The sequence below is a fragment of the Heptranchias perlo genome, chromosome 24 (genome assembly GCF_035084215.1).
Source record: "Heptranchias perlo isolate sHepPer1 chromosome 24, sHepPer1.hap1, whole genome shotgun sequence".
Taxonomy (NCBI): Eukaryota; Metazoa; Chordata; class Chondrichthyes; order Hexanchiformes; family Hexanchidae; genus Heptranchias; species Heptranchias perlo.
Genome location: NC_090348.1, coordinates 37,233,071 through 37,256,008, shown reverse-complemented (window position 1 = coordinate 37,256,008; position 22,938 = coordinate 37,233,071). Strand labels below are relative to the sequence as shown.

Genomic DNA, 22,938 nt, shown 5'->3' with positions numbered 1-22,938 from the left:
GTCACAGTGCACAGTACTACTCTAATTTCAGCAGTGATTTTGATATTTACACAACTCACAGTTTCATATTTGATGTGGAATAAACCGTACTTCATGTTACATTAACTGACTGACAGGATGGCCTGCTGGTACTGCTCTGAAACAAACCATTAGGATAGTATACTAAACATAATTATTTCTTATCACTAAAATGAAATGGGGGGGAACTTTTGTCCATTTTAGTAAATATAAATACGAACCTCCTCATATGCCATAAATTTCTCTTGTATATTTAATCAGATCTCTTTCTCATTGGTGTAGCAGATACCTTACTATTCATCATGCACAGAGTTGAACTAAATTAGATTTTTTGTGGCAGAAATTTGCTTGCTTTTAACCTCAGTGTAAATGATTGTACTTGTTGTGCAAGGACCTCCCAATTTTTGTGGCATAGTACAATCAAGGGACTGAGTCTGACAGCAAAGTTATTTTATTGAAAGAGTGCATGACACACAACCACAAATTGTATGTTATGTACATAACATCAGAATCGCTGTGGAAATAAAAGCAATACTGTACATTGTTCCATGAAGTATTTATAATGCAATTACTTACTACATTCAAAAACAAAAGAAAACTGTTCCTCCATGGACTAGATATCCAGAAGAATTTGTTACAAATGTATTTTTTATATTTTTGTCATAAGGTGGAAATAGTACAATACCAATTCTGAAATTCCAATGCAAGGGCATGGTGGAAACCTGTTTAACTTTAAACATTTTATTCTTTAGCATGAAGCAGAATAAAACATCGGAGCACTGTACATTAGCACTAATGCCTTTGTATATTTGGTAAATAAAATTCAACTCGCACATAGTGGATACTAGTCATGTTGATACTCCACAGTACCGTTCAGAAGCTTTTTATTCCACGGTAACTAGAATAGATTTAACTCTGGGAAACATTTAGTGAGTTGCAACTATTATTACTGTAAGCAATTAAATAGTGTACACAGCTTTCCTGACATGAGATATATGCATGTGGGTGTAGTGATTTTAAGCAGCTGGGAAAAGATAGCACAAAGCTCTCTCTTCTGACAAAGAAATTTCATGTTTAATCTGCACGTAAAGGCAAATGACTATTCCTGCTGTGGTGATGATGTCACATTATTGGTGGCTTCCTGTATGACAGCTCAGGTGATTATTTCAGAATCTCAGCTGCCAATGACCACTCATAATCCAAATCAGCCCAAGCTCACTTTACTTGAGGCTATGAATACTAAAGTCACGACTTGCTCATAGAAATCAACATCCAAGTGAAAGCTGGCTTAGCTCCCTGCTTTTGGTTTAAAAAAAATAAAAAGCATGAACTCAGCCATTTTTCATGAAACTTAAGTTCAAACCAAGCACTGTTTTCAAACACAGGAAGTGCAAATTAGCTTAGATTTCTGGCCAGAGTTGTTAAAGATTCCTAATAGTAACTTACTGCACCGTGCTTGTAAGTTTTATGATCACATCCATTACTTGTTTCATTTCTTGTAAATTTTATGCTGTTTGTTTTTTCTACAAGATATCGTTCTGCTCTGAAATTCATGTCCTGTGTTTCAATAAACTCTATATATATTCACTGTGGGGCATCCGTGATGCAGAGAAACTCGTGGATAGCACGTTTAGCGAGTTGGTCACACCGCAGGTAAAGGGTGTACAGGCAGGAAGTGAATGGGTGACCACCAGGCAGAGTAAGAGGTGCAGGCAGGTAGTTCAGGGGTCCCCTGTGGCCATCCCCCTCTCAAACAGGTATACCGTTTTGGATGCTATTGGGGGAGATGGCTCATCAGGGGAAGGTGACAGCGGCCAGGTTCATGGCACCGTGGCTGGCTCTGCTGCACAGGAGGGCAGGAAAAAGAGTGGCAGAGCTATAGTGATAGGGGACTCGATTGTAAGGGGAATAGACAGGCGTTTCTGCGGACGCAACCGAGACTCCAGGATGGTATGTTGCCTCCCTGGTGCAAGGGTCAGGGATGTCTCGGAGCGGCTGCAGGACATTCTGGAGGGGGAGGGTGAACAGCCAGTTGTCGTGGTGCATATAGGTACCAACGGTATAGGTAAAAAAACGGGATGAGGTCCTACAAGCTGAATTTAGGGAGTTTGGAGTTAAACTAAAAAGTAGGACCTCAAAGGTAGTAATCTCAGGATTGCTACCAGTGCCACGGGCTAGTCAGAGTAGGAATGACAGGATAGCTAGGATGAATACGTGGCTTGAGAGATGGTGCAAGAGGGAGGGATTCAAATTCCTGGGCCATTGGAACCGGTTCTGGGGGAGGTGGGACCAGTACAAATTGGACGGTCTGCATCTGGGCAGGACTGGAACCAATGTCCTAGGGGGAGTGTTTGCTAGTGCTGTTGGAGAGGGTTTAAACTAATGTGGCAGGGGGATGGGAACCGATGCAGGAAGTCAGTGGGAAGTAAAGTGGTGACAGAAACAAAAGGACGGTAAGGGAGAGTGTACAAAACATGACTGGACAGATGGTCTGAGAAAGCAGGGCAAAGACTAGATTAAACTGCATTTATTTCAATGCAAGAAGTCTGATGGGCAAGGCAGATGAACTCAGGGCATGGATGGGTACATGGGACTGGGATGTTATAGCTATTACTGAAACATGGCTAAGGGAGGGGCAGGACTGGCAGCTCAATGTTCCAGGGTACAGATGCTATAGGAAAGATAGAGCAGGAGGTAAGAGAGGAGGGGGAGTTGCGTTCTTGATTAGGGAGAACATCACGGCAGTAGTGAGAGGGGATATATCCGAGGGTTCGCCCACTGAGTCTATATGGGTAGAACTGAAAAATAAGAAGGGAGAGATCACTTTGATAGGATTGTACTACAGACCCCCAAATAGTCAACGGGAAATTGAGGAGCAAATATGTAAGGAGATTACAGACAGCTGCAAGAAAAATAGGGTGGTAATAGTAGGGGACTTTAACTTTCCCAACATTGACTGGGACAGCCATAGCATTAGGGGCTTGGATGGAGAGAAATTTGTTGAGTGTATTCAGGAGGAATTTCTCATTCAGTATGTGGATGGCCCGACTCGAGAGGGGGCAAAACTTGACCTCCTCTTGGGAAATAAGGAAGGGCAGGTAACAGAAGTGTTAGTGAGGGATCACTTTGGGACCAGTGATCATAATTCCATTAGTTTTAAGATAGCTATGGAGAATGATAGGTCTGGCCCAAAAGTTAAAATTCTAAATTGGGGAAAGGCCAATTTTGATGGTATTAGACAGGAACTTTCAGAAGTTGATTGGGAGAGTCTGTTGGCAGGCAAAGGGACATCTGGTAAGTGGGAGGCTTTCAAAAGTGTGTTAACCAGGGTTCAGGGTAAGCACATTCCTTATAAAGTGAAGGGCAAGGCTGGTAGAAGTAGGGAACCTTGGATGACTCGGGAGATTGAGGCCCTAGTCAAAAAAAAGGAGGCATATGACATGCATAGGCAGCTGGGATCAAGTGGATCCCTTGAAGAGTATAGTGATTGCCGGAGTAGAGTTAAGAGAGAAATCAAGAGGGCAAAAAGGGGACCTGAGATTGCTTTGGCAGATAAGGCAAAGGAGAATCCAAAGAGCTTCTACAAATACATAAAGGGCAAAAGAGTAACTAGGGAGAGAGTAGGGCCTCTTAAGGATCAACAAGGTCATCTATGTGCGGAACCACAAGAGATGGGTGAGATCCTAAATGAATATTTCACATCGGTATTTACGGTTGAGAAAGGCATGGATGTTAGGGAACTTGGGGAAATAAATAGTGATGTCTTGAGGAGTGTACATATTACAGAGAGGGAGGTGCTGGAAGTCTTAACGCGCATCAAGGTAGATAAATCTCCGGGACCTGATGAAATGTATCCCAGGACGTTATGGGAGGTTAGGGAGGAAATTGCGGGTCCCCTAGCAGAGATATTTGAATCATCGACAGCTACAGGTGAGGTGCCTGAAGATTGGAGGGTAGCAAATGTTGTGCCTTTGTTTAAGAAGGGCGGCAGGGAAAAGCCTGGGAACTACAGACCGGTGAGCCTGACATCTGTAGTGGGTAAGTTGTTAGAGGGTATTCTGAGAGACAGGATCTACAGGCATTTGGAGAGGCAGGGACTGATTAGGAACAGTCAGCATGGTTTTGTGAGTGGAAAATCATGTCTCACGAATTTGATTGAGTTTTTTGAAGGGGTAACCAAGAAGATAGACGAGGGCTGTGCAGTAGACGTAGCAAAGCCTTTGACAAGGTACCGCATGGTAGGTTGTTACATAAGGTTAAACCTCACGGGATCCAAGGTGAGGAAGCCAATAGGATACAAAATTGGATTGACGACAGAAGACAGAGGGTGGTTGTAGAGGGTTGTTTTTCAAACTGGAGGCCTGTGACCAGCGGTGTGCCTCAGGGATCGGTGCTGGGTCTGCTGTTATTTGTTATTTATATTAATGATTTGGATGAGAATTTAGGAGGCATGGTTAGTAAGTTTGCAGATGACACCAAGATTGGTGGCATTGTGGACAGTGAAGAAGGTTATCTAGGATTGCAACGGGATCTTGATAAATTGGGCCAGTGGGCCGATGAATGGCAGATGGAGTTTAATTTAGATAAATGTGAGGTGATGCATTTTGGTAGATCGAATCGGGCCAGGACCTACTCCGTTAATGGTAGGGCGTTGGGGAGAGTTATAGAACAAAGAGATCTAGGAGTACAGGTTCATAGCTCCTTGAAAGTGGAGTCACAGGTGGATCGGGTGGTGAAGAAGGCATTCGGCATGCTTGGTTTCATTGGTCAGAACATTGAATACAGGAGTTGGGATGTCTTGTTGAAGTTGTACAAGACATTAGTAAGGCCACACTTGTAATACTGTGTACAGTTCTGGTCACCCTATTATAGAAAGGATATTATTAAACTAGAAAGAGTGCAGAAAAGATTTACTAGGATGCTACCGGGACTTGATGGTTTGACTTATAGGGAGAGGTTGGATAGACTGAGACTTTTTTCCCTGGAGAGTAGGAGGTTTAGGGGTGATCTTATAGAAGTCTATAAAATAATGAGGGGCATAGATAAGGTAGATAGTCAAAATCTTTTCCCAAAGGTAGGGGAGTCTATAACGAGGGGGCATAGATTTAAGGTGAGAGGGGAGAGATACAAAAGGGTCCAGAGGGCCAATTTTTTCAGTCAACGGGTGGTGAGTGTCTGGAACGAGCTGCCAGAGGCAGTAGTAGAGGCGGGCACAATTTAGTCTTTTAAAAAGCATTTGGACAGTTACATGGGTAAGATGGGTATAGAGGGATATGGGCCAAGTGCAGGCAATTGGGACTAGCTTAGTGGTATAAACTGGGCGACATGGACATGTTGGGCCGAAGGGCCTGTTTCCATGTTGTAAACTTCTATGATTCTAAATGTAAGCTATATTATGGAATTATTGTAATATTTTCTTGTGCATATTGGTTTGATACCAGTTCTTGTGACAAATTATATTTGAAACAGTCCAATTTGTTCAAATACATTGTAAATGCTCATGTGAAAAAAAGTGTTCAAAGCAAAGGTTTGAAAACATTTCTTTTAACCAGATGTTTAAAATGGGGAATTCTCTGCCACAAACTATTGTTGAAGCAAAGTCCATGCATACTTTTTAGAAGGGAATGGGATAGTTGATTGAAAGAGAGAATATGAAAAGTATGGAGATTGACAGTATGGAGACTGAACCAGGGAGTGGGATTAGACTACATTGCTCACAGAGAAAAACACCAGCACAGACTTAACTGGTGAAATATCCTGTTTCTGCGCTGTAACATTCTACAACTTTATGGTTCTAAAGCACACTGGAACAAACATAATTAAAAACTACAAATGAAATAACCTGTCGGGGTTTTCTCAAAGTTATGCATAAACCAGAGAAAGTAATGGAAGATATTGGACAAGCATTTTTCTTCCTTCTGATCTTATGCGTTTTGACTGAAGTTGGCTGAAAATGTAAAAGTCAATCTTCTTGAAAAGGGCTGCTTACAAGTTAGTCACTATAGTATCCATTGGTTGAAAATACATTCTGTCTACTTGACTTATCTAAATGTGACTTTGGGGTTTCACTAGATGTTTCTAACCTTTTACATGGTATATTCAGACTTTTAATTAATAAATGTCCAACAACTATTGGTTTTTATAGCATAAAATGATGAAGTACTTAAATCAAAGGACAACATAGTGTGTAATTTTTTTAAGCAACCACATTTTTAATATAACTCAACTGTATTCCAGACTCTAAGAAATCTGTCCCTGAATACATTGCTGATGTAGAATCAATGAACATTTTTCCAGTTGGTTGGTGTGAAGCGAATGGATATCCCCTGACCCCACCATATCGTGCAGTCTGTAAGTATCGCAAGGAAACACATGTTATTAAGGTCATACCAAATGCATAATAATTTGAGTTATTAGCCTTTTTTAGAGACTATGGGAATGATTTTAACAGTGAAAAATGGGTGGGGGGGGGCATTCAAAATTGCAACCATTTCAGACTCGCCTCCAATCCGCCCATTTCCATGTTTCACCGGGGCGGGACGAGGGGTGGATAACCAACCCGCTCCCAGGAGGCGGGTCATCCCCTTAAAACCTTTGAAGGAGGCATCAGGCCTCCATTTTCTCACAGTTTCCAAATTTCAACCCCAAGGGGCCAGGATTCCCAGGCCTTCTCTTTCACGCCACCTAAAAGGAGGCGAGAAGGCCTGAGACTGACAGGTAGGTGCCTTTCTGGCCCAGCTTGTGGGCCTGGAAGAGCAGGAGCGCTTCCCACAGGCCCAACAAGCCTACCTGCAATGATCGCGGATCCCCGTGATGATACCTGATCCCGACAATCCCCCCGGGACTACTGACTCCCGAGCCCCCATAGCCCTCCCCGCCCCCATCCATACAAACAAAGACTTATCTGTAGACTTACCTGAACACGTCGTCTCCCTTCCGACCGAGGCCAGTCTGTCAATCAGGCCGGTTAGTCGGACGGCAAACCAACAAAAAAAAGACGTCCTTGTCAAAATCGTAAGGACGTCCGGGAAACCCATACTTCCGGGTTTCCCATCTGCAATTTGACCTCCCCGCCCCCTTCCTGGCTCGGGGTCAATATCATGCCCTATAAAATTGTAGACTTTTTCTCTACACAAGTTCTTGTTTAAGTTACATAGTTTTCGTTCAGGGTTCCTCAAGTGATTATATTTTATGTATACCCACTAACTAAGGCTAACAATGTCAACTCTTTTTGAGTTTAACTCAGGAACACAGGCCATCCTTTAGGTTCAAATTGTTTAATCAAATTTGATTATTTTGTTCTGATTGTCTCTTTTTAATTTGGATATGTAATTAGATTTTCACACAACTCTCAAGTTGCATTACAGAGGATTGGACAACCAGTATTACTACTTTTAATGTATCCTCTAAGAAATCCCTGACTCTCTGTTCTTGTACAGAGTCAAAATAGATGGCCTCAGGGTCTTAACCAATTAATTTGTGAAGACTGCATGTTACTTAATTAGCTATTACTTTCCCACTCATGGTAGGTTAGGTGCACAGCCTGCTATTGGTGGAGAGGAGGGAGACATAACTCTCTCCAGGGAGTCCAAGGATAGGCCACCCAATCAAACTCTTTTGTTTCAGATAGAGTTGTTAGTTCAGCTAACCTGTTCAAATCCCAAGGCCTTTTTGCATAAAAATAAGAGTAATTCTAGATTTTACCACTTGTGGCATGGGCCACACATACAATGCAGAGAGAGACATAACCAAATGAAAACAAACTTTGTTGTGTTATGGAGATGGAACTAGAGGGTCTTTGTGATGGAGAATATATGGGTTTGGAAGCTCACCTCGGGAATGAGTAGGATGCGAGATTGCGAACAATTGGCTCAGCCTGAAACAATGGCTGGGGATGGGGACGAAGTCCATGGCAAGGAGTTTGTGGCGGGGGCCAAAAACTATAGTTTCAGTCATCCCAATGTTTAACCAGAGGAAATTGTTGCTCATCCAAGACTGGATATCAAACAAGCAGTCTGACAACACAGAGGCAGTGGAGGGGTTGAGCTAGGTGGTGAAGCAGTAGAGCTGGGTGTCATCGATGTACATGTGTAAGTAATACATCCTTTTATAGACCGAGGGCGATTTTCATACGACCCCTCCCGTTGGGTAGGCGGAATGAGCACACTCTCCGCCACATGAAGTTCACCATTGAATTGGGCTGAGTGTAAATGGGGCTGCTGATTCATTATCACCCATTTTGCAGTATTGCCGAAGATCAATTTCACCCACATGGACTTTTGAAGGGAAGTTACCCTCCTTGATTTTTCCCCAGGTTCAGAACACTGGCTTGGCCTTCTAGGTTGTATGAAAGATGCTGCAAATCAAAGAATAAAGACTATTCAGGATAGATAATCCTCTTTCTATTAATTCACAGGTCAAAAACAGAAGAAAATCGCAGTAGTACAACCAGAAAAACAGTAAGTTAAGAATCACATTATGATATAGTACATTTATATACTTTAGTTGCGCTAATCAAAATCTGTTTGTTGCATTGATGTTCAAAACTTCATTGTCAATTCTACTGTCTGTATTTGGTGATCTGTACTAGAGAATAACTTTCCTATTTTGCTTAAAAATCTATTGACATGATAGTGTTTTATAATCATTGAGTATATGCAACATGGTCACCGTACTGGTCATAATGTGCAATCTGATTCTGTTCTAAAACAAACATTTTGGATTTTTCCACACCTTTTCAAAATCAATTGTGTCTGAAACATACAAAATACTATTTTTGAGGCTGTTATTTTAGGGTGCCGCATCTCTTTTAAAAGACACATTCCCATTTAAGTGCTATTAAAATAGGATTTCATAATTGTCACAAGATTAGTTCTTGTCTTCATGAGATCTGTCTTCTGATGTCACAGAACGTGCCGTGTTTCCAGTCTGATAGTCATATTAAAAGAAACCCCAATACAGCGATGGCTCAGTAGGTAAATGAAGCATTGGAGCCTCTTAGCTACTTAACCCAATGCCAAGTTCTATCCTTTGTGATGCTAAGTAAGTTGATCTCAGATGAAGGACTCGGTGTCCTCTGATGAAGGAAAGGAAAATAAGCCAAACTTTCCACCTCTGGTAACTAACTTGAAAAATGTGGACATCGGGTGAGGGCGGTATTAGGTTTGGCTGTGATGCTCCTCATGTTCAAATAGCCCAGTAACACTCACTGTCCATGTTCACACATGAACTGTTACTTGGGTGAAATTTTAGAGAGGTGCTGCGACTCCTGAGAAGGAGAGAAAATTTGATTTGGTGGGGTGAAAGGACCAGTTTTTTAAAAAAAAGTTAGCACTGGATACCAAACGTCTTTCCAGGAAACCATTTTTTTTTACCATATTATCTTTTCAGTACCACACTATATGATACAATTACTCTGTGAGCTAATGGTTGAACATTAAAACTTGATTTTAAAAAGGGCTGTATTAATAGTTTCAAGATTGCAGTTCTGAATTTTACTTGTTTTGTTTCTAATAGGCTACATTCCACACCAGTGGAGACCGTCCCTCACGAATCTTGCCCTATTACAACAGAAGCAGGTAAGTTATACTAATGAAAGGTTATGAGTAAATAACCTGATTGATGTCAATCATAGATGGTCTGATTACTGACACATTGAGTGAAAAACAAGTTTGGTCAGAACAACTAATATAGGGGGTAGTTTTAATCTAACCCGTCCAGCGGGAACAAGGCAGTTTCAGCTCGGATACTCGTTCTACATCCCACCCGATTTTACACTCAATTGAAGTAAAACAAAACTCAAGTAAAACTGGCGTCCCAACCCAAACCCACCTCTTTCCCGCCAAGTAGGGTAGGTTACAATTACCCCCTAACAGTTAAATTGAGGTATCCATACAAATGATCCCAACTGTAAGGAGGCTGAAGTATGAGGACGGATTGGAGAAGGTCAAGCTCTACAGTCTAGAGAGAAGAAAGTTAAGGGGGAATCCCACTAAGTTGCATATAATATAAATTGGCACTAATCAGGTGAGCCCAGAAACTTACTTCAAAGTAAATCAGGCTAGTAGGAAAACAAAATATTAGTTAATATAATTTAATTAAAAGTAAATTTATAGCAGCTCTCAGGGAAAAAAATATATTTTCAAACTATGTTAAGCATTTGAAATAATCTACCAGGTAAAGTAGTGGAGTCAAATACATAATGCTAGGCTGGGTGAATTGGAGTACTAGAGAGATGAGCGCAATGGGCGAAAGAGCCTTATCTTATCGTTGAATTTTTTTTCTATGTTAAGTTTCAAAAAAGAAAGCTCCAAAGATTGTACTCTGATTTATTTTGTACAATGATCCTTGACTGTACTTGCTAAAGAGTAAACAGTTACATGTTTAAAGTAATGTCCTTCTGCTGTTAAGCTATTTCGACCATAGTATGCTGTTTGCTACTCTGTGTGTGTCTATGTATGTGTTACGTTATTCTTTTTTATATATATAATATTTTCATTGAAGTCAATGGAAAGTAAAATCGGGCAGTGTGTCAAACTGGCGGCTGATCTGATCCCATCAATTTCTTGCCGAGCAGGTTAGGTTAAAATTACCCCCGTTGTTTTAAGTTTGACTCTTGCTAATGCCTAGTTCTGTTGCTGATGGTATTGGTGAATTGCTCCATTTTACAAATCAAAAAATAGAGCATGACTTTAGTTGGTTCCACCAGTACCCTTTCTCCTCCCTTTCTGCTTCCCATTTAAAAACATAAAAAACTAATATTTGGCTCGATTGGTACTGATGTTAAATATTTACTGTTAAATTAATCTACACTGGAATATGCAAACTAATATCAATACTACCTTAACCTGGAATACCATTTACCACATGGTTGTATTGGACTTAAAAATTACTGACAGCCTGAACGTAGACGAAGGGGTGATCCTAACCCTGCCCATCTGGCGGAAACCAGGCAGGCAGTTAAAATCACCGGTAGGACTCAACCGCACTGATCCCACAGGCTACGATGTTAACGTGCTCCTCCTAGCAGGTGACTAGGATGTCCTTCTTTAAATATGCAGATTGGGCTCTGATGATGTCATTGGGGCCCGACTGCTATTTTAACCATGGGCCTGAGCAGGGAAGTGGTTGTGGTTTTCATGCCAGGCCAACCTAGCAGGAAGAGGAGTTGGGGCCAGAAGAGGCCCAAAAAAAGGTAAGTCTTTTATAACATTTTTTTCACTTTCCTTGTGGGACCAGGAGGAGCAGGAGTGCATCCTGTCATCCAACATTGCGCTCCTGCCCGCTGACTAGCTGCCGCTTCCCGCCGGTTGCAGACAGGAAACTGACCAGGGGCTTGCAGATAAGCTCCAGGAGTGAGAATCTCCTGGGCCTGCCTATCCAGTTCCCGCCCTGAATTAAAATCGGGGCTTTCATTTTTTTTGTTTTCCTCTAACGATCAAGATGTATACCTGCATTTGTTTTCGCACAGCAGTAATTATACCTGTTGTTTATATTTGGATCTCTCGTTTTCATTCATGTTGTCATCTAGTTCTTTTGTTTTTAATGCAAAGAAATCCCAAAACTTTACACTATAGATTTGTGTTATGGTTAGGTCTCCTCACTTTTAATGTTGCACTTCATAACAAAATCCAAATCATGCAAACAAGCTTCTTTTCTTTCTGTAGGTACTACCAATGGCAAGTACTGCTGTTCCAAAATATATTTCAATCATCGCTGTTTCTCAGGTCCATATCTAAACAAAGGACGGATAGCAGAACTTCCTCAATCAGTTGGACCTGGAAAATGTGTGCTCGTTCTGAAGGAGGTAGGCTGGATGGAAAAGCTTAAAGCAAATTGCCCAGCTAACCAGATTTTTAAAAAATTGACAGTGTTTTCTTTAATAAAATTATGATACCCAAAAGTTCCAAATTTGGAACTTTATGCCCAATGTTGACCTGTCCCAATCCCACCTCCACAGTAGGCAACTGAAAATAAATCCAATATCAACTGTAGTGAACATCTGTTTCTACTGCAATCATTCTTAATATGAATCAATAGTGCTCAGACTTATTTTTTTGGAGGGACAAAATCATTTTGTTACATGTGTAACTGGGGGAAATATGGGGGAAAATGGGACTATTTGAGAATGGAGAACATGAGAAGAGAACCCACTACCCACATGTTGTATTCTGACTCGACCATTTATGAGAGTAACCAGTACCTCTAAACCCAAGAGAACTTCTAAGGCAAATCTGAAACTTAACAGTTGCCTGGGATTGATTTACATTGGTGACAAAGGTAATGTGCTAAAGTAGACTAAGTAGAAACAGAGGTTTTTGTTAGGTCCCTTACATATGTAAACAAGTGGCCTAACACCTGTTTTAGGGCCCCTCACAGAAATTGGGTTGCAACGACATCTGCCTTGCTCAAAATTCTTCAGCAGCTGCTGTGGCCGAAGCAGTGACCACCAACTAAAGGTAAGTTTTTTAAAAAAAAAATTAGTGCTCCACAGCGCCAATAACCGTTGACGACCGCGATTGGTTCCCCCCCTTGCTGTGTTACTCTCCCTCCACTTGGCATTTACCTGAGGCCGCTGCTTGCAAGGCAGGTGGCCTGAAATTAGTTGCTGCAAAAGGGCGAAGCTGCCTGTGGAAGCGCGGCAGGCACTGGCAGTTTGTCCGCGTTATTTAGATGAGGCCTAAGGCCAACTTTGAGTTGGCCCCGGGACTCCCAGTTTGGGTGCCTAGCGGCCACATTGCCACCTTTGCACCCTAAACCGGCCGCCGCTGAATTTCACTCCACAAGCCATAGGGCTAATGCACAGGACCTTTCCCAGAACGGGAGATAGGTTGCATTTTGGAATTTTTTGACTATACTGCTTACTGAAGTGACCACATTTGTTGAATCTGAGGGATCCCTGAAATTTTTAACACTATATTTGTACTAAGGTTATAATTTCACTGTGGATGCAATTAGCAATCTAATACCCTGCTTTGCACAAATCCCTTTAAACCTGTATATGGTTTCTTAGCCACTCAGATGAAACTGAGGATTAAAATCATTTTTATTGTATTTTTTTTTTACCCTGAGCTAGTCTATATGGATAATGATAGAGTTTTGCAATTTTAACTGCTTGTGGTATTGAGGGAACTGGTACGAGTTTCTATTTCTGAATTCCAAAATACCAATTCATTAACATAAAGCAGGATCTAGGATATTAGCTGCTACAGGGAGCATAATCAAAATATCCAGCAGAAGTAAATCCCCTTACAGGGACACGTTTGTTCTGAAATTCCATTTATCGCTACACTAAAGCCAGGCTCTTCAATATTGCCACCAGCTGCATTAGAAAAGAGTTTTAGACAACCTATATTTCCCATATTAGAAGTATTCAGACAAAATGTTCATACCATAATTTAGTTTCAGCATTGAGATTACAGGCTTTAGAATTGATCTTTTGAACTGTTTTTGTCTTTAAAATAGGTTCTCACTCTGTTGATTAATGCAGCATACAAACCGGGACGTGTGCTCCGGGAATTACAGCTTGAGGATGACCCAGAATGGAACTGTCAGGAAGAGACACTAAAAGCCAAGTAAGTCTAAGGGTGTCTACCAAGGTGCCCTCTATTTCTTTCGGAGAGTGCGGAATGAATTTGAGTTTGTGCACCGATATAAAGGCTGTGTATGCCACCGTGAAAAAAAAAATCACAACTTTAAATAGAACATCTTTTTAGAAAATATTATTCAGGGTAAATAACAAACAAAACAAATGTGCAAAATAATGGATAATTGTAACAATTTAATGTTATATTGGCTGATAAATTTATATAGTTTATGAACTGGGTTTCTTAAGTTGCACTAGGATTGAGCAGACCAGTCTTGTTATATTTTATTAAAAATTATCTGATGGGAACGATTCCAATCAGCTTCTTGTTGAATCAGCTTAATGATTCTAATTCAAACAGAAATAAATCGTGTGCAATCAGAATTTTTAAATTGAATCAGAAATACAAAACAGCTGTCAAGTCAGTCAGTGTGAATTTGGGGACAGGGAACAGTTTAATTAAAGCTCTTCCTTCCCCCTCCCTCCAGAGTTTAAAAAATTATTGCATTCCAATTGTACATCTTGCAGGCCTCATTTGTTTTGGCTGCCTTTATGTATGGGCCTCTCATCTGTGATTGGGTGGAGGGGCCCTGGCCCCCTGATTGGGTGGGTGGCCATGACGAAAGCATCGGTTTCATTTTAACTTCCTCGTCTGGTTTCCGCGCAGCTAATCAGCTGCTTACTGACTGCATTTCCTTGCAACATGGTGAACAATGCGACAGCTGGGGCCGGAGCCGCGGGATCGGACAGTCAGACCGCCGGACACTCGGATACTCCCGAGCACCAGAGGCAGAGCAGCCCACCTGGGGCTGGAGCACTGCAGACGGGGAAGCATAACTGGAGAAGGGCCTGGGTTCCAGGCACTGGTCAATGTGACAGAGGGGCCTGAGGACTGGTCAGTGTGAGAGAGGGGCCGAAAGCACTGGTTTGGTGCGCGGACGGAATGTTTAAATGCACGGCCCACAACAGACTGCTGCGCGGCCACGCACGTGCCAGCTTAGAGGGAACAGTGGTATTTATTTATATAAAGACAGGATTAGTTGGTTGATGAGTAAAGTACTGAGTGATCCTGGTAAATAACTCGCAACGTGCACAACAAATGAGTTGCATAAGCTGACTTACTTGTTTTTCATTGAACCATAAGTGCTGTTGTGCACCTTTATATACCACACTTGTTGATGTTTATCAGCTTAATTCATTTTTAAAATTGAATGAAGAAATACATTATTTTTATTTGTTTTGTGAGGACTTTCTGTCACAGAAGAATGGCATAATAATATGAAACAGGTTTCCAATACTCTTATGCAATTGTGTAGTAGTCGGTGAATATTGTGTTCAGGCTTTATTTATTCATTCATGGGATGTGGGCATCGCTGGCTAAGCCAGCTTTTATTGCCCATCACTAATTGTCCTTGAGAAGGTGATGGTGAGCCGCCATCTTGAACCGCTGCAGTCTGTGTGGTGAAGGTACACCCCTAGTGCTGTTAGGTAGGGAGTTCCAGGATTTTGACCCAGTGACGGTGAAGGAACGGCGATATATCTCCATGTCAGGGTGGTGTGTGACTTGGAGGGGAACGTGCAGGTGGTGGTGTTCCCATGCGCCTGCTACCCTTGTCCTTCTAGGTGGTAGAGGTTGCGGGTTTGGGAGGTGCGGTCGAAGAAGCCTTGGCAAGTTGCTGCAGTGCATCTTGTAGATAGTACACACTGCAGCCACGGTGTGGCGGTGGTGAAGGGAGTGAATGTTTAGGGTGGTGGATGGGGTACCAATCAAGTGGGCTGCTTTGTCCTGGATGGTGTTGAGCTTCTTGTGTGTGGTTGGAGCTGCACTCATCTAAGCAAGTGGAGAGGATTCCATCACACTCCTGACTTGTGCCTTGTAGATGGTGGAAAGGTATTGGGGAGTCAGAAGATGAGTCACTCGCTGCAGAATACCCAGACTCTGCCTTGCTCTTGTAGCCACAGTATTTGTGGCTGGTCCAGTTAAGTTTCTTAAATAAGTATTCTTAAGTGACCCCCAGGATGTTGATGGTGGGGGATTTGGCGATGGCAATGCTGTTAAATGTCAAGGGGAGGTGGTTAGACTCTCTCTTGTTGGAAATGGTCATTGTCTGGCGCGAATATTACTTGCCACTTATGAGCCCAAGCCTGGATGTTGTCCAGATCTTGCTGCATGTGGGCGTGGACTGCTTCATTATCTGAGGGGTTGTAAATGGGACTGAACACTGTGCAATCATCAGCAAACATCCCCACTTCTGACCTTATGATGGAGGGAAGGTGAAGCAGCTGAAGATGGTTGGGCCTAGGACACTGCCCTGAGGAACTCCTACAGCGATATCCTGAGGCTGAGGTGATTGGCCTTCAACAGCCACTACCATCTTCTTTTGTGCCAGGTATGACTGCAGCCAATGGAGAGTTTTCCCCTTGATTCCCATTGACTTCAATTTTACTAGGACTCCACACACGGTCAAATGCTGCCTTGATGTTAAGGACAGTCACTGTCACCTCATCTCTGGAATTCAGCTCTTCTGTCCATGTTTGGACCAAGGCTGTAATGAGGTCTGGAGCCAAGTGGTCCTGATGGAACCCAAACTGAGCATTGGTGAACAGGTTATTGGTGAGTAAGTGCCGCTTGATAGCACTGTCGACGACACCCTCCATCACTTTGCTGATGATTGAGAGTAGACTGGGGCGGTAATTGGCCGGATTGGATTTGTCCTCCTTTTTGTGGACAGGACGTACCCAGGCAATTTTCCACTTTGTCGGGTAGAAGCCAATGTTGTAGCTGTATTGGAACAGTTGCAGGTGACTGGTAGACATGCTGCGAAGTGATTTTTAAAAAAAGCAGGCAGCGAATTGTTCCTTATTCAGAAATAATCTTCAAGAAGTATATTTGTCAGTATGTGTCATTCAATACATCAAAATGTAATAGTTGAAGGTAGTTTTTTAAAAAATGAACACACACACATGCAGTAGATGCAAATCATATTTTAAAAGAATCATGTGTGTGACACCGAATTTGGATTGATGTTTAGCTGTAGAAGAAGAGGTAATCAGACATCCCTGGAAGCTACACTGAAAAATAGACTGCATCCCCATTGTACAAATCTAATGTAAGTGCCTCCTGGAAAATACTGAGTTATTATAAATCATCATTTGCCATCTTATTGCATTTCTCCAGAGAAGGATCCAGTGTCCCTTTCCGTGATTTTTCATTGAATTATGGAGGTCATCAAAAGTGCCATTATTCTCTTTGCTGATGACACTATACTTTACAGAGTGGTTAACTCCCAGTCTGAAAGACAACCTGCCAGCTGTTCAGGCAGATGTGGGCAGACAATTAACCTGTTGCCTTCGAGTCTGAGAAGACCAAGTTGGCAACTGTCAAAAATGGCAAACTGTGATGCTGCCCATCCACTTTGAACACAAAAAAGTTGAAAGCTCTCTTCAGTTAAATATTCAGCTCCTTAGCTTATAGTCACATCTCAAGAGGCAAAGACAGCTGGAAAAATTCATAAAATGTTGAGAACAAAATTTTCACCCTTGGCAACTTCAAGGTTGTATACAACATAATTCTGGTCACTGATGGAATATTGTAACACTGTTTGTCAAGCTGCAAGAAAACCCAATTTTTGCTTCTGGACTCAGTACAGCCTATTCCATTACCAGAGTCCACACTCACAGGAAATTGGCTAGATTTTTCGCACTCTATAAGGTAACTAGAGCAGCACTACAAGAGCTGATGGTATTTTATCCATAGCTCCATGTTTACATCAGGAATACAAAAGCTGCTGCTGATATACTTCAGCATGTGTCAATTTTAGAGCAGTCTTATTTCAAATCAAAAAGTTATAAAATGTTAGCTGAGTAATGAATTTATTGTTTCTGGAATTTAGGTTTCATGTAGAAAATAGTCTCTTGCCTGTGTAATTGCTACCTTGATAGCTAATGTCTTTATCATACTTGACATTCCTGTCATGTTTTGAAGCCCACACTAATTGTTTTCCCTCATGTAGATAACTAGGAATGTCTTCATGTTGGGATGTGGTGTGGATGTCTTCTTACACTTTGAATAATTTTCTATTGAAAGAATGTTATCTTTCATTCATATGATTTTAATTTGAGGAAAAAAGAGATTGTTAATTTTTTTCATATGGATGTGAATGATGCAATGCTCAAAGTTTCAGAGTGTTTTATTTCTTGAAATAAATAATTACTTGGATAACAAAGAAATTACTTTTTTGGTTTTTTTTTGGAAGAGTGAAGGACTTTAGAGTATATTTTCTAATTGGCAGTGGTTGCATACGAACACTTAACATGCTTGTCCTACATTCCTCTGTGTGTTGTTAGACAGGTGTTAACCCAATTATTGTCGTGAGTTAACACCTGTCTAAAGGTAGCAGACAGAAGATTGAAGTACAAGGGCTTTAAGCATTTGTACATGAAGTTCACTGATTGGAAAAAAATACACCTTTTATATAATCCGAACATTTGCTTAAAAAGGTTCACATTTTAAAAAAACTCTGGAACTGCATTTCTCCTCATTAAGGTTAATAGTTACTTATGTTTTTTCAATCAAACTTTTTTTTATACCCAAGTATAGGAATGTATTGTGAGCACTCTCCATTTGAGTTTATATATGCACTGCTTGCTTTTGTACAAAACAAGATCCTGCCGTGTCAATAAGTAGCATTTTAGATTGCACCCAGTCAGGCTTAGCAAAGCAGTAACATATTGTTTCGTGGCACAAAATGCTCTTTTACTACTTTCTGACTGTGCAGTGCATATGTGCAGAATTAGTTGCCAAGAGGATACAAAGTGCAGCATTGTTTTTTTTAAATAGATTTTATGCTTTTAAGATGTACTTGTCCAAAGGTATGTAAGCTTTTGGCTTGTTCTAAAATATATTTAAAGCGAAGGAATGAACCTGTATCAGTATAGTGTATGTTAATGCCTGTATTGAAGTACCATAGGCACTTATTTTGAAAGCTTGGAGATGTTGTCTGAAGCATTTGTATGTAAAAGCATAATTAGCATGTAAAAGACTAGAAGTAGTTGAGCTTTTTTATTGTTTTGATGCAGTAAATACAGTGACTAATCAAGTTAAATTGCAGGTACAAAACTCAGAAGGCATTTTCATCACTTAGAATAAATAAAATGTTTAGAAACAAAAATAGTTAACAGGTCCAAAGTGATCATTTAAGAAAGTAGACCATTTCTCTAATTTATTACAACTTTTAAAAATTAATATAGCACTTTTATATTGTGCCTGCCCCTTCTTTCTCCCACTTTCCCCCACAATCCTCAGCAATTTCAGCTAGTCTTTAAGAGGTATACCAGCCCCCTTCCAAGAGTTGCTTGCTTCAAATGCTTTGAAGGCGTGGCATGAGTAGCGTATCTCTGAAATAGGCAAGTTGATCCACAAGGCCAGATCGTGATCATCTGGTTGCATAACAACAATTTCTACATCATGCATAGATTTTCTTCTGCTGAAAGGAGGTAAATCTACATTAAGATGCTTAAACATGAATGTACAAACATTAGAAATAAGATGCCAGAAGTGGAGGCTGTTGTGGCATTAGAGAACTACGATGTGGTGAGAATATCGGAAATATGGCTAAATGCAGAGCATTGAAATGAATTTAATGTTCAGGAGTTTATAGAGTGTTCAGAAGGGACAGAAAAGGAGGTGGTGTAGCCATGTATGTCAGGGACAACTGAGAGGTAAATGAAGTTGATCCTGTGGGAGAAGGTAAGTTACATAAAGAGCTATTCTGGATAGAAATTTCTAATATTATAAAAAACATGTAAGCTAGCACTATGGATATGCTACAGACCAGCAGGACAACTGAAGAGGAGGATGAATGGCTCAATAAAGAGATTATAAGGGTATGTGAGAACAGGAAAGTTTATTTTAATTGGAAGCTTCAACCAACCAAATATAAATTGGGAAATCCCAAGTGCTTTAGAGTCAGAGTTGGTAAATGTAATGCATGACTGCTTCATGACTCGATGCGTAAGGGAAGCCATGAGAGGCAGTGCTCATCTTGACCTAGTATTTGTAAATGACCCAGACAACATATAGGAAAAGGAAGTCGAAACACTCCTGGGGAACAGTGCCCACAGAATGATCAAGTTTAACATGATCTGGGATTCATCTACACTAAAGACCAAGGAGCCAGGTTTATAATTTTTATGGGGTTAAATTCAAAGAAATGAGGGAGGAATTAAAACAAATGGATTGGAGGAGGACGTTTATCAACATTTCAGTAGAAGATAAATGAAACATCTTTAAAAGAATAATGGTAGATATGCAAAATAAAAAGATACGCAAGATCAGCCAGCTCAGACAAAGCAAACGTGACGCTAAATGGATTAGCAAACAGATTAAAATGGAAATAAAGAGGAAAAATTACCTCTCTACATCGTGCAGGGTGAAGAGAAAAGGGGTTTACTGGAACAAATATGGGCATGCGGAGAAACAAGTCAAAAGGTTGATTAGAGGGACAATGCGATACTTAGGGAAAAAATAGTTGCAGAGGCAAAACATTCTCAGTATTACAGTAATGAAGTCTGCCTGAGAACAGGTGAGGACATTAAAAGATGCCAACAGGAGTGGAACTGAGGATGAGCATGTGCACATTAGAAAATGAGCGGCAGAGTTTTGGATGAGCTCAAGTTTATGGATGGTGGAAGATGACAGGCTGGCCAGGACAGCATTGGAATAGTTGAGTCTGGAGGTAACAAAATCTGGATGAGGGTTTCAGCAGCAGATAAGCTGAAGCGCGGCGCAGACGGGCGATGTTACGGATTTGCAAGTAGGTAGTCTTTGTGGTGGAGAGGATATGGGAGCAGAAGCTCAGCTCAGGATCACATAGGATGCTGAGGTTGCGAACAGTCTGAGTACGCTCCTATGAAGCGGTTTGAGACATTTTACTACGTTAAATGCGCTGTATAAATGCAAGTTGTTGTTTTATGATAACCAGATTCGCTCTATTTGATCCCGAACTCTGCTTCTGACCCCGTATCCTCTCTGTCACAAAAACACCTACTTCCACTACCACTCACTTGTCCGTAACATCGCCTGCCTCCGCTCAGTCCATCTACTGCCAAAATCTTCATCCATGCCTTTGTCACCTTCAGACTTGATTATTCCAATGTGCTTCTGGTCGGCACCTGTCCTTTATTTCAGGTCATCCAAAACTCTGCTTGTAACCTATCCTACAACATTAACCCTGTCCAGAGCCAATGCTGTGGATTTCGCTACCTGCTACCTAAACTCTGCCACTCCATCTTTCCTCCTTTAAGCCCCTCCTTTAAAACCCAGTTGACCACGGTTTCCCTCGTAAAATCTCCTCCTTTGGCTCAGCATCCAATTTTACCTTGCACATCTGTACAGCACCATGGGCCGTTTTTTTATGTTGAAGGCGCTTTATAAATCCATGTTGTTGCTGCCTATAGTCTTCAAAAGATTAAGATTTCTCTATCATGGACAAATTTGCTTTAATATACAAATGCCTGTTCTAGCTTTCTGCTTGGTGGTTCTAATTTCTTTACTAGTACTTTTTTCACTGACATAAAGAGCTGCTGTTCCTGCAACTGAGTACATTGTTCACGTCTGTTGAAGCAAATGATTACGTTTGATCAAGTGAGTGATAATGTGCATGTGTAGCAATGTGTTTGAATATTATTAGAATAATACTTGCAAATCAGCTAATCCAAGGTCACAGATAATATTGTAAAACTGTTGAAGACTTTGTCAGTTTACACAGAGGATCTTGAGCATAGACAGATCTCAAAATCTAAAACCACAAAAATATTTTGATCTTTAGGTGGAAAATTGTCAATCTGTTGAGATAATGGAAAGATATAACTGCAAAGAATAACATGCTTCAAATTTAAGAGACATTTTAATCTGTTATTTATACGAACATGAATGGAAATATCCTTAACTTATTTAAAAGTAAAATTTTTCTTCTAGACGTGATATTTTATTGGTGAAATGTAAGCTGGTATTTGACTGTCAGCATTGTTTTTGTGGTAGTATAATTATTGGTCTGGTTAGACAAAAGCTTTGTTTTGACCTTTTTAAAAATACATGTTTTAATCACTAATTGTAATTTTTATAGTCTTGCTTAATGGGCAATTTTCAATTCATTGTTACATGTCCTCTCTGAATCCTGAACATTTATTTTAATTATCTAGTAGTGGCCTATAGATTGTGAATCGGAGATCCCATGACAGCAGTACTCCAAGCATAGCTAGTGTATACTGTAAACTGAATTTCATATGGTTTCAGCTGACGCTCGGCTTGGAAATTGGGCCGCAAATTGCCCATTTTTCAGGCACTTAGTGGCCTACTAAGTCCGCAAAATGGCGGGCAGGTAGCACGTGCTCACTTCCAACTGGAAGTGCGCTGCCTGCCAAAATGGGTAAGGAGTTAGCGTTTGCGTCAGGACGCACGCCGGCAGCATTCAAAGTTAAAAATAATGTATGCAGTTCAGGTTCCTGCGCTTCTGATTTCCATTCTGGTCCGCCCAAATGCTTCACCCACCATGTACTGACCTCGCTCAGCGCAACGAGATGCTAACCGGCATTAAGGCTCCCTCGCCAGCGCTATTTAAAAGGATCATGTAACCTATCAATAACCTGTACTTGCAGGTTAGTTGCTGATTTAGTATTTCTAGCTACTGTTTGACTTCTGGGCATTTTTTGCTGAGTTGTAGCACTTTTGAAAGTTCACTTTGTCTGCACAGAGAGGTTTTGCTGCCTTTGCACTGTTGTTGCACTTTGCCTCTCAAATTGTCTGGCTCCAAACATGGGTGCCTTTGGGAATAGAGGACGATTGGGAGCAGCAAAGAAGTTGCCACAGAGAGGGAGAAGGATACTCAACAGGACGAGGGTGCACAGGGTGTCGCCCACATGGCAGGCTTCCCCATGATGCAAGGTGCCATTGACTGAGCAGGAACCCGGGTTGACTTTTCCCCTTCCTAATCCAGGAGCTCTGAGGGTAATTGCAGCACCACTATTGCTGCCCTGGCTGATATTTTCTAATTCTGTACAGACTAGGCATGAAGCGTGGGCCTGTCTAGTTCTATGTGACTCAGCTGCTCTTTGGATAAATTCACTGAGCCACTAGAGCTCAATGAAAGTTAAATCATGTTAGGCAAAAATCACCATTAAAATTCCTGACTGCATATTGTACCTTTTGTCAAAATTGAATTTAAAAATAACATTATTTCTGGTTTCACAGAAAAACTAGAATGGAGGTTCACTTTCAGTAAAATTCAGGTGCCTGTTTTTAAGCAATTTAAGTATTTAAGCAATGATGGAATAAA

General features: G+C 41.1%; 1 protein-coding gene across 3 annotated transcripts in view; it reads left to right on the top strand.

Moving 5' to 3' along the window:
* sfmbt2 (Scm like with four mbt domains 2) overlaps positions 1–22,938 on the top strand; it is a 180,145-nt gene that overhangs the window by 132,530 nt on the left and 24,677 nt on the right. For all 3 annotated transcript variants that reach the window (XM_068005104.1, XM_068005106.1, XM_068005105.1), the window contains exons 12-16: positions 6,256–6,369; positions 8,435–8,477; positions 9,535–9,596; positions 11,685–11,824; positions 13,483–13,592. In XM_068005104.1, coding sequence (XP_067861205.1) covers positions 6,256–6,369; positions 8,435–8,477; positions 9,535–9,596; positions 11,685–11,824; positions 13,483–13,592 — 469 coding nt within the window. The remainder of the gene's footprint in view (positions 1–6,255; positions 6,370–8,434; positions 8,478–9,534; positions 9,597–11,684; positions 11,825–13,482; positions 13,593–22,938) is intronic.